The sequence below is a fragment of the Arachis duranensis genome, chromosome 3 (assembly GCF_000817695.3).
Source record: "Arachis duranensis cultivar V14167 chromosome 3, aradu.V14167.gnm2.J7QH, whole genome shotgun sequence".
Taxonomy (NCBI): domain Eukaryota; kingdom Viridiplantae; phylum Streptophyta; class Magnoliopsida; order Fabales; family Fabaceae; genus Arachis; species Arachis duranensis.
The window spans coordinates 271,660-283,908 of record NC_029774.3 but is presented as its reverse complement, the minus strand read 5'-3'; the positions used below and the strand labels follow the sequence as shown (position 1 = coordinate 283,908).

The 12,249-nt window shown below is 34.3% G+C and overlaps 2 protein-coding genes across 2 annotated transcripts in view; both read right to left on the bottom strand.

Annotated features, from left to right (window-relative positions):
* LOC107476487 (uncharacterized) overlaps positions 1-8,161 on the bottom strand; it is a gene marked incomplete in the record, with an annotated part of 9,314 nt that extends 1,153 nt beyond the window's left edge. The window contains 17 exon segments of the mRNA XM_052259146.1: positions 1-151; positions 411-678; positions 1,432-1,489; positions 1,688-1,758; positions 1,902-1,973; positions 2,071-2,700; positions 2,883-2,945; positions 3,077-3,165; positions 3,279-3,354; positions 3,595-3,625; positions 3,711-4,242; positions 4,319-4,455; positions 4,626-4,787; positions 5,320-5,597; positions 6,084-6,330; positions 6,939-7,297; positions 7,426-8,161. Coding sequence (XP_052115106.1) covers positions 1-151; positions 411-678; positions 1,432-1,489; positions 1,688-1,758; positions 1,902-1,973; positions 2,071-2,700; positions 2,883-2,945; positions 3,077-3,165; positions 3,279-3,354; positions 3,595-3,625; positions 3,711-4,242; positions 4,319-4,455; positions 4,626-4,787; positions 5,320-5,597; positions 6,084-6,330; positions 6,939-7,219 — 3,146 coding nt within the window.
* Positions 8,162-9,470: 1,309 nt separating this feature from the next.
* Positions 9,471-11,345, bottom strand: LOC107476407 (uncharacterized). The gene is made up of 5 exons (XM_016096208.3): positions 11,034-11,345; positions 10,686-10,954; positions 10,345-10,556; positions 10,004-10,265; positions 9,471-9,916 (listed from the first exon to the last, which is right to left on the bottom strand). Exons 2-5 carry the CDS (start codon positions 10,950-10,952, stop codon positions 9,575-9,577), a joined length of 1,083 nt encoding a protein of 360 aa, XP_015951694.1. The 5' UTR covers positions 10,953-10,954; positions 11,034-11,345; the 3' UTR covers positions 9,471-9,574.
* Positions 11,346-12,249: the final 904 nt, after the last annotated feature.

Below are 12,249 nucleotides of genomic sequence, written 5' to 3'. Positions count from 1 at the left end.
ATTTCCCTCTTTTTCTCCTTTATGAACACAGAACCATTTTTGGATGATGCTTGTTCTGATGAGTGAATAGAACCTTGAAAAGAATCAGGAAGTCCTCTATCAGCATAATCTCTTTGGAAATCGTATTTCTCAGAAGCAATAGAAACTGCACCTGTATCAGTGGATGCAGAACAAAAATTGTAAGTGTGTTAATACATAAATATCTCGAGAAAACCAACACACACTGACAAATCTCTCATATATTAGCAAAGATAAAGTCAATGACAAGACCATAAAAAAAAGGGAAGGAAAAGATATAGTCAATGATATAACACTTGAACAAGTAAGGAAGACATGATAATTGCTNGGAGAGAAACAAACAAACTATGAAGAAACAACAAAAATAATGCAAAAGGTAAATTTTCAAATACCTGATTTTCTAGCTTCCCCTTGATTCAAAGCTTTGTTACATGTATTACTGGCTGTCCCAGAGACAATGCAATCCAAAGGTTTTCCATCATTCTTCTCACGTGAAGGGGGAGAAAACATGATATTTTGCAGTGCAGGTTCACTAAAGCAGCTAATGCCAGCTTCTTCGTATCTTTTACATCTTCCAAGAGTACGCTTCAGAAAAGCCAACGCAACTTGTTTCGACACCTTGTGAACTGCACCTTTTGAATTTTTGCTTCCCCGGCAGGCCTGCCAACATTTAAATTGATATAACACTGACGGTAAGGACAAATAATCCATCGATATAAAAACTAGGACAAATAATCCGTAAGTATATTATTCACAATTGCATTTATATATTGATTAAATCTTTTTCGCCGTGCGGGCAAAGATGCTAGTTAAATGAAACCTTAGAACTGTAAGCACAACTATCAACATTTCAACTAAATTGATTTCCAGGGGGAAAAAACGAAGAACAAAAGACAAAAAGAAAAACAAAATACAACAGCAGTAGTACAATGAATTTTATAGTAGTTTTGTTGTGAGCATTTCTCACACAAAATCTCCAATATCATAGCATATTAATCAATTATTGATAAACAAGGCAACCGCGAGACAGGAGGAGGGGTGGAATTGACAAGTATCTACAGATTAACCTTGAAAATGGGGGGTTAAACCACTATCGAAATTGTTTTCTTACTGGGGACAAATCACGTGCATCACTCATACATACCAAATAAAAGAAAAAAGGACATAAACAGAAAGAAAAGAAAGCTACTACCCAAAAATGAATCGGCAGAAACCCATGGTCCCAACTCCCAACATAAAAGCAAAGAAAATCAGATGATTCAGTAACATGCACTTAAACACAATCCAATGACCAGGAGTCCGTCCAAACATATGCAGTCAACCATTAGGAACATAATATTTTTCAACTGGAAAAATAGGAAGAGTGCCTCAATGAAAGAAAATAAAAGGTTGGAAAAGGCGTCAGTTTATTACCAATCTCCTTCTGTAAGCAATTTCAATAAGTTGGTCAAATGCAACTTGTTCAACCTTCCTGCATGGTAAGAACAGTAATTTTGATAAGAATCAATAATATCTGAAGGACAAATATAAAAAATGAGAGCCATGAGTCATGACAAAACATGCAATCCTGGCAAGAAAACAAGGAAATTGCAAAAAGATCTGCAAAATAAAATTTAAGGATAGAAAGAAGGATCAGAAACAAAACACATAAAACATCATTGAAACATACCGCTTTTCCATGTCCCTCCCTTTTTGAATAGCTCTATCAATTCTGTCCAAGTTTTTCTTCTTGCTACCATTCTATTAGTCAGTCAATCGGGACAACAACATAAGAATCATGAGCATTTAAGGACAGCATGATAAACTTACGAAATTCACCACAAATAAAGCTCTAAAACTAGCTTTAAATAATTCTATCAAGGAAATTCTTTTTAAGTTCAAACCTGTTCATATAATGCTTTCTCAAGTTTCTCAATATCTTGATTTATAGCTTCATCTTCCTCAGCTAAATCAGGCTGCACCTTGCAAAGGAAGATTAAGGAGCAAGATCATGAATCTCGTAAACATCAAATAACTATGGCATTATAATTCCATATAGCAATAAAAGCTTACCAATATTTCTGGATATAAGCCAATGCTCTGCAACTCAAGCAGCAACCTGTCATCCAAAGACATCAACTGATATGGGTCATCCGGAGATGGAAAACCAGGAATACTTAATTCACCAGGATGCAGTTGATCAAGATCATTTGAACATATTTCGCTGGTGTGTGTGATATCAGAAACAGAAAATTCTTCGTCTCCCTGCCAAACTCCAGTGCTTTGTAATGAACTGGATGTGTTTGGATACCTAAAGGTGTTGGATGCAGTACTTTTATCACAAGATAGTCTATCCAACATACAACTCTTTTGAATATGAAGATCCACCTTTGATTCAACTTCTGAGTCCATTCTATCCCGATCTTTGGGTTCAAAATCAATTTGATTACAAGAATCACAATGAGAATCATCACTAGCACATTGTCGAGATATATTCTTTGCGTCACTTAGGTGATATGATTCTTCATTATCATCTTCTTCAATTAGAGCACAAAGAAGTCTTTGGAATAACGGAGCAACCTTGTCAAGTCTTTCGGAGTCGTTCTTTTCGCCTAAAGCATCTAACTTAGATGAATCATCTTCATAACGGCTTCTCTTCCCTCCCTCCGAACCTTGAGTAGTTTTGTTATTTACAACACCACTCTGGGCCAATATAAAAAAAGTAAATTAGTCAATAAATTCCTCAAAAGGTTTAGCTCTTGTACAAATTTGTCCATTTCACAACTAGAATTTGTTTACTTTTTTTCCCGGATAAGTAATTTGGTTGCAGTTGTGAAGATCCAAAAATGAACAGAGGGAGATCTGTAGGGAACTCATTCACTTACCAAATCATTGTCAATGCCAAATAAGTGAGATAAACTTTTACCAACTTCTTCAGCAATGTTGAGCTGATTCAACAATCAAAACACACGCGCACAAAACGTAGTAAGTTAGAATCTACTATTCAATATACTCAGAATTAGATTGTACACACAAATTTCCAGAAAAAAGCATGCTATGATCAACATGAAGTTGCTACCTGTTGCTTCAAGTATGACGCATCGTCCAAGCTGATTGAAGCAAAAATAGGCTCCATTTTATTCCAGAATGAGCCCGAACACACAATATCTACATAAAATATGCCAGCAAATGATGAGATGCAGGCCAAAATAAGAAACAGCAGAACAAGTTGGAGATAAACAGAAATTTGGTAACAAGCTAAAATGGCTGAAGATGCATACTGCTAGCATTACGAGCAGCATTTGCAGCTTTATATAATTCTTCATGATCATCATCAGATTCACCTGTATAGTCATTTAAATATGTAGTGCATGAGTACACATTCACAAGCAGTCAGAGAATAGGGAATCAATTATCTATAGAATAGTTGTTGAAACCTTAATTGGAAATATAATACACATAACAACTTATGGAAATATGCCATATGGAGGGAACCTAACAAACTAATACCACTACCATATATCAGAAATGTGAAAGGAATTTGGTTGTCTCTGCCATGGTAAAAAACTATATTCCCAAACAAATCAAGCTTCATTATTGCTTTTTTGAAGGAGGACGTCCATATTTGCTGCATTATCAACAAAGGAAGACGACGATGGTGTTAACAAATTGAAATAACAAGAATAACAAGATCAAAAAAGACATCAACTTACGTTTTACTCTTATCATTTGACCTCATCTCCTGTACTGGCTTCGTTGGGGGATTCTCTGACTTCTCCCTCCCTGAGGGAACACCAGACCTAATTAATGATAAATTCCTTCCAGTTCTTCCTTGTCTCTGCACACAATCTCCCGAATCATCAGTTGGTATTTTGTTCTTCTTCATTTGTGCCATAGACATCATACCCTTTTCAGCTGCCACATCAAAGTCATTGCCATTCATTCCTTTCTCTTTTATTTTGTGTTCACCAGCTCCAGATTCTTCACTTTCAGAAAAGCCAAATGGAGATGAAATATCATCAGGTGGCCTTTTATATTTTGGGGTACTAGTTTCTACACTGCTTGCCAGTTGGAGTCCATTGTTTACGACTGAAGAACCTTTCAAATCAGAAGTTTGACAGCCTTCAGATGAGACCTGGACTTCAAGACTGCGTGAGGCAGGAGAAACTACTTTTACTCTTCTTGAGCGTGAATTTTTGGGTGGCCTCTGACCAACCCACTGGGTCATTGGATGTATAGAAGAGCCTACAGATGTAGAAAACAGTTAATTATTTGTGCAACCACTGAGCCTTTATATTATCATCTAAAGGCTATCCCTAACCTGGAAAGTTTTCAGACGAAGATTGAACATTAGACAAATCTAGCGCACTAACTGAACCTGTTCGTGGTGCCCGGGAAACCTTATTTTTAATTAGTGTGTTAGAGATGCTTGCTGGGAAATCCTCCTGATTGTTGGATCTAATTACAAGAGCAATCAACATCAATGATTAATCAATTTGCCAATAAATATCAATTCTAAAAGGATATAAATGTCAACAAGGGCCATTATGCAGATATTAATTGAATTCTTCAGCAACTAGGTTGTAGTCATATATTAAAACATGGCAATGTCAAGATGAGCAAAAAACCTGTTGCTTCCCTTTGCCACTACTTTCTGCTCGGCTATATGGTCCCTGTGAAGAGATCCACCTTCTGGCTCACTTGCAAGCATATTACGCACCCCAATAGTAGAAGGCTCAGAAGAGCCTCCAGACTTGTTGATTCCACTAGATCCAGGAAGTGGCTTCAATCTGTACCACAAAATGCTTATTGATATGAGAGATTAATTTTGCAATTTGTATGTTATTTTCCAGCAATGTATATCATGTACAACCATTTTGACAACGATGTTGAATACCAAAGATTTGAAGAGTTACTCTAGTTGAGAAACAACAAAACATCCAAAGAGAACAATAAAATATTGATGGAAAAAGACAACCAGCAGGGAGGACAAGAAGTTATGTCATACACAATAACCCTAAAGATATAATTCAAACAAAGAAACAATGGAATTCACAAGCAAACTCAACCCTATAACAGTGATGTTGATTCAATACCATGACCATGATCCATTCAGTTTTAACATACACAAAAAAGCATAGAATCATTCATATGATATTTTCTACCATTAACAAATTCTGTTGGATGAAATCCAGTGTGTGAAATTACTCCATATATATCATCATGGATGGAAAATCTAATAAATCCTCCCAAAAACTATTTGGTCAGTATTAGCATGACAACTGAAACCTAAGTCCTGAAATCTATAACAAGACAAACTACCTGAAACCCTGTGTATCATAAAAACGCATCTTCGAATCGGCATTTGCCTTTGGAAGAGCAGATCGTTTCACATCTCTTTCACCAGTCATGACTCTGTTTCCTACAGCTCCAACAGATCTCTTCTTCTTAATTTTTTGATCCAACCCTTCACCTCCAGCAAGTAATCTGCGAGTTTTCTCTTCATTTCGAACAGAACCCCCGCCAAGTGTCTGAATCGAATTTCCATCCTTCTCTGTGACCATCTGCTGCCTTCCAATGGCAGCAGATCTGCTTTCCTCCTGAAAGCATCATAGTGAACAAACTCATGAAGAATGCAAGTGGACAAGTAAACATAGTACAAATTATTACCAGAGATTAATAAGTTTAAAACTTTGTTTGGAGAGGAAGACATCATTAATAATCTTAACTTGGAAATTGGAATGTAAATCACTTGAAACATTTCATCCTAAAATATTTCAACTGAACATAAAAACTTAAATGCCTGAATCACTGTGGTAAGAAGCATTGAGGATCATCATGTACAAACATTTTATTTTCCAGCAATGTATATCATGATCTCCTTCTACTCTCTCATCCATAAGCACTCATGCTATGCCATTTAACAAAAATGAAACTCAAAATACTCAATTCATAGCCAAGAAAGAATTAAAGGTTTTTAACAGTGTAAAAGAAAAAACTATGCAATATCTCTCATAGTTAGCTCCTTTCAGTATACAAATAAAAAATAAACCAAAGAAGTAATAATAGCATTAAAACATACGCACCCGCACATCTGCCACTGCTGTACGGAGTCGCTTGTTCAGCATTGAATTTGAGGTCTTGACTTCTGATCTCGGAGTTAGATTATCATTAGGGGTTTTGTGAGTCTGGCTACCCATCTTTGTTAGGTTTACTCCACCTCCCCTTTCACTTGATAAATCTGTCCTCTGTCGCTTCTTTGTATTTAATGCTATTGCCTCTCTATACCTGTCCAATTTGGATAAAGATTCCCCTAACATTTTTGATCGATCCCTGATTGACATATTTCAGTTCAATCAGGACAAAATGATTGGTGTGTCATGAAATAATAACTAAACAATGTACATTAGAAACTAAAACTTCTACAGTAGCCAGAAACAAATCACAAGTATCCTATGACTTCAATGGTTTACAAACTTAAAACAATGACCAAGCATCACAGATAATAAGGTTTGCACTAGACAGGTCCCCAAAAAATGGGGCAATGGTGAAAAGAAAAAAATAAATAAAAGATCATTTCACCAGAACTTCTCACCAAAAGGGAAAATTGCAATTTACTCCCTTAAACGATAAGGTCATGGATACCTTAACCATATTTTCTAAAAATGTGCAAATGAACCCTTTATTTAAAACCATGAAAATCGGTCCCTAAATACAAATGACCCTCAATTCAAAAAGAAGTAGATGAGAGTGTAGAAAGAGATCATGATTGATATTGTCATCGGGGATGTGGCGTAAAATATCACAGCAACGGTAAGAGACCATTTATTTCATTATTGATCTAGCCATCCTTAATTGTGTAGTAATTCAACTTTACAAACAGAAATTTCCAGATTTAATTATACAGTAGATTAATCCAATATAGAGTGACAATTATATACCTTGCCTTTCTGGAGGCATCTTGTACACTTTCTTTGAAATTCTTAAGCTCCCCTGGGGCTACTGGAGCCATAGGCTTGTGATGTAGAGTTCCAAAAGAATGGTCTTCTGATGTGTTCCCCACAGAAACACCTAGAACCCTCCTCAGCTCTCCTGAACGAGTATATTTTTTACTACCTAACGTAATTGGATCCAGTGGCAAATACTGTGGCAAAGGTGGCATATCTGATGAGGTAATCCCACTGCTGGTGCTGCCGTTCAAGTTACTCCCAGAACCCAACATTAAGCTGTAACCTTAATAAAGCTTAGAACACAAGTATCTGTTTATTTTGTCCCAATATCAAATTGAGTTTACAAATTCCTGTCCACAATTCAATAAACCAGAACAGCAGTAAGACACTTTAACGAACATAATAAAGGCAACATCATATAAAGTAACAAATGCTAGCACCTATAAAGAAATTTATGTCTTGCACATAGAAAGCTTACCGGATCATATGATAATATTGTATAAAGAAGATCATCATACAAATTACTTAAGAAAGCTACTAATTGAAGCATGACGAGAGAAATGCAGTAGTTTCAGTTATGTAACAAAAGCCATGCTTCTCAGTTTCTCAATCTTCTATAATCTGCTTAACATAAGATTAATTGTAGAATCTAATCTTCTCCGCTTTTTTCCCCTACCAAGGATGACACTGCCGCACATTACTAATTCCGCTAATTTCAAATGCCCAATTCCACGAAAACGTGTAAAACCAAATGCAGATCACCATATTGCTAAGTAAAATAACACAGGCAGAACCCAGAAGAGAAAATATGGTGGGAAAGCAAAAAAACGAAATTGAGCTGAAATTTTCCACTAAATACCCAAAACCAAGAAAAGACAAAATCAAAGTCGGTAAATGAAGGGAACCATACAGGAACAGTTTCTCAAAAACTGGAATTCAAGATTGCTGGGGCGATTCGAGGTAATCGAAGAAGAAATCATGCGGAGAAAAACCCTAGTTGGGGGAATTGGGATTGAGGTTAATTGCGATTAAATTGAGAGGAATGAACGATGATTGGAAGAGAGTGAAGATTAAAGAAAAGATGGGTACCGCGAATTGAAGAGGGTCAATGGCAGATCAAAGTCCCAAACTTTGAGGGATACAGAAAATAGAGAGAGAGATTGAGGCACGATGAATAATAACGCGGGAGGAATATCACTACGACTTTGGGTTGTCGTCTTCATACGTATATATTTATACTTACCATTCTATTCTACGCCTCCTCTACGTGTGTTGCTATTGTTAGTAATTGTCGAGCACTAATACAAGAGCAAGGACACAACACAATACCAACATGTAAACATACAAATTTTAACATATTTAAAATAATTTTTTATTTTAATAAATAATATATATTATTTCTAAATTCATTTTACGAATATAATGATATTTAGATGTATTTAAACGGATTCAATTATTTTTATTAAGATGCAATTCGACGGAAAAAACACATGTGTCGAACGAATGTTAAATAAATATCTTATCCGAATATGTATATATGACACGTAAACACAATAACTTATTAGTATATGTCATCATATTTATTATGCTACTTGTATACTAAAATCAGCCACTAAAGTTTGTTACCCGTATAAAATATATGTTGAAATACAAATATACATTTAAAATAAATTAAACTACACATATATTTATACACAAATACATTGGTAACTGGTTTTATTGGTTGATTTTAGTGTACGAATAACATTTTTATTATCGTATACACATAATAACATGTAGGGCTATGAAGATTTGTTAGTAAAAATTTAAAATTTTCATATTTTTTCTATAAAAACTTGTTTAGAACACATGTTAATTAATTTTTTTTTTTACTTTATGAATATGAATATTAATTGGAGCATCGCAGATTCACATAAATATTTATTTTATCTCAACATATTTAAAACTTTTTTTTTCTTTTGGGTAGATAAACAGATTAAAAAGTATAAATGTCAATTTTTCTTTTTACATCCACTAAAGATATATTTGTAAACAAATAGGGTCATTCTCCAAGGGCAATACCTCAAGTCATACAATAACTTGATATGAGCTTTTATTTTTACACACTCGTATCATCATGCGCTTTAATAATCTCTTATCTGTAATGTTGGATTTGATTTTGACTTTATATTATGTGTTTTAATTAAATGATCTCAATACTTATAATAAGAAGTTAAAACATCCTTACTGCATAATCATTAATATGCAAATTTTGTCCTCTTTCTTGATCATTCATTCTGATTTTTTTAACTGATCAAGGCAAATCCTCAAATGCATTAAAACTTCAACAAAGTTCAAATTTTATTAATTTTCTTCACCATTTGTTAATAGAATGAGAACCACACTTAATCACATTAATATTGACATGTTCATTTTTTTCCGAGCTTCTGTTTCAGTCTCCAGAATGCCTGAGATATTAGACATATATGTTGGGATCAATGGTACAACTGAAAAATGTGATGTATGATGCCTTGAACTTATGAATGTGATTCATTCAAGCTTTCAGCAAACTGAAAAATAATGTAATTTACATATGATCTATGACATTCTCTCAGAATGTAAAACAGAAAAAAACACACGAGAATAAATTAAGATACAAGTATTTCTCTATTTGGTCTAGGTCTATATGAAACATTTTCTTCACCAAGTAAAAGTGCCCTCAAAACAGCCTCACACAAACCACTATAATGGATAATCAAATGTCCACCATCTGAAACTTCATGGTAATTTATCCATGGCATACTCCTTGAAACAAATCTCTGGATTTGAGAGGGCACAACCTTGTCTTCATATCCTTGCCAAATGTGAACTTTACTTGTGTTGTGAGAGAATGGATTGCTCAGCTTCAATGGATCAAACTCCCAGTTGCCAAATGCCACCATCCAATCACCCCGGAGTGTGTCAAAAACAACCTGTTCCCTTAACTTTTCCTATACACAGATCAATGAGGAGTTATTCCTCCTTGACTAACCATTTGTATTCAGCTAAAAGTAAGTGAAAGAAAGCATGTAATTCACCTTGGTAAGCATAGGGAAGCCGGGAATAATCTTCAAGATGTCAATGTCTCTAGTGTTGAAGAAAGCCGGATTTTTCTCAATGACAGAATTTGAAGGGAGCCACTTTTGAGTGACCAACCAGTGCAATAGTCTTGGAGAATATTTTGCAAGCCAAAGTGCCCATTGGATCAGTCTCTTCCTGTAGTCGTGTCTCACCACACTCTCAGGCAGTGAAGCCCAATTGTAATTGATCACTGGTGCTATCATAGCCACACCTGCTAACCTGCACAAACAAAATGGTGATATATCCACCACCTAGTGAAGTATTTCACAATGATTCAAAAATACATATTTTTATTTGCCTGTGGGGGATGTAGTAGAGACAACTCCAGGTAGCATGTGATCCCATTGAGACTCCAATGACATAAAATTTGTGTCCTATCTCTAACTGATCGGCAAGTTCTTCAATGTCAAGTGTTTCACTTTTCAATGAGCGTTTGGGGTTCGGATCACTTTCTCCATATCCAGCTCTATCATATTGCACAAAATATATACCCAATTCATCTATTAGTTCCTGCACATTCAGTGTCACATCAATCATCAACATACATTTTGAATCTATTCAATAATCAATTAGATCTAAATCCAACCAACAATTTTCAAATCACAGTAACAGAGTCAATAAAAGATTGATCTTTTGTACCTGGGGTGCGAGAAAGTTCATCTCTTTGGAGCTTCCAAAGCCGTGAACAATGATAATCTTATGTTGTGCTTTGTCCCTGGGGACACCCTTTTCTCTGTAGGCCAAGTACCTTCCATCACTGAGCCTGATCCTTGGTGTTGGTGAAGCCTCGTTTTCTGTAATCGAGTTTGAATCGTTGCTGTTGCGGTTTGGCGGCGGAAGCTGTGTGGCCTGATAAACCATTCCCAGAAGTCCCATCAGTAAAAGTATTGCGGCCCTTGAAACCATACCTGAAGGAACACATAATTTATTTTCAGTATAATCATCATCATATTCATAGATATATAGGGCAAGAGAAGATGGCTAAACCTGTCACAAAAACTGATCGAATCTACGGTATAATGGTATTTGCCTTGTTTTCTTTGTCAGAGGGATGAAGGATTAATGTGGAAAAGGTGGCGGTGGTTGTGCTTTTAATGTTTGACTTGTGTTTGTGTAGATCTTATTAGGCATATAGGATTTGAGTCTCATGCATCAAAGTGGTGGATGATGCATTTGACTGCCCAAAAGAACAAACAGAGTGGAGATGGAGACTGGAGGGGATTCTTTCTTGTGTGTTTTTGACTTTGTGATTCACTCAACTCTCAACTCATTTTTACTGCGGTAAAAAGTATCTAAAATTTATCATCTTAAAACTTAAAAGACACCACATCTAATTGATTCTTTTTTAGCAATTCTCATTTTGAAGACTGTGCCGCACACATATATTTGGATTTAAGCTATGCAGATTTTCCGGCAAAGGTATCCTTCTAGCTTAAAATCCACATCACTCCATCTATAACATCTATGATCTATCTATATACATATGTTTTAGATATTAATTAAGACAAATTTCACAAATCTAAATATAAAATTTAATTTTTTTAAATGTATTTATTATTTATTTATTGAAGTCAAAAATTTAAAATTTTGTATTAGTAAAATTATATATATATGGATGAGTGAATTTAACAAAATAAATATATATTAAATAAAATATATATTAACAATATTCAAAATACTTTACCAAATATTACAGCAAAAGTATTATTTACTATAACTAATTCTGCTAAATCTGGTGAGTTTTTTCTATTATCATGTGTCAATTTTCAGCCTATTATGCACATAAATTTTTTAATCCATTTTCTTTTTTTTTTCTTTTTCTTGTTTCGTGTAGTAAACGTAGTTAAAATATATTTAATTTAACATTTATAATTTTACACAAATGGCATCCATAATTTCATATTCATAATATCCATAGTCACCAAAAAAATATTCATAATAATATCCATAATTAACAGATTCTTACAATTAATATTATCTAATTTCAAGATATATATTTTTTCAATTATCTCACATGTGCGCTAATAAATCATAATAAATCATGATTTCGAATTATTTTAACATTTTTTAGTTGATATTCACATGTATATTTAATTTATTGATTTTAATTTGATCAATTAGTAATTAATCATTTATTTCATAATTTTCTTTCATATTTTTTTTATTTTTTATTTTATAATATATAGTTTATATAAAAAAATAT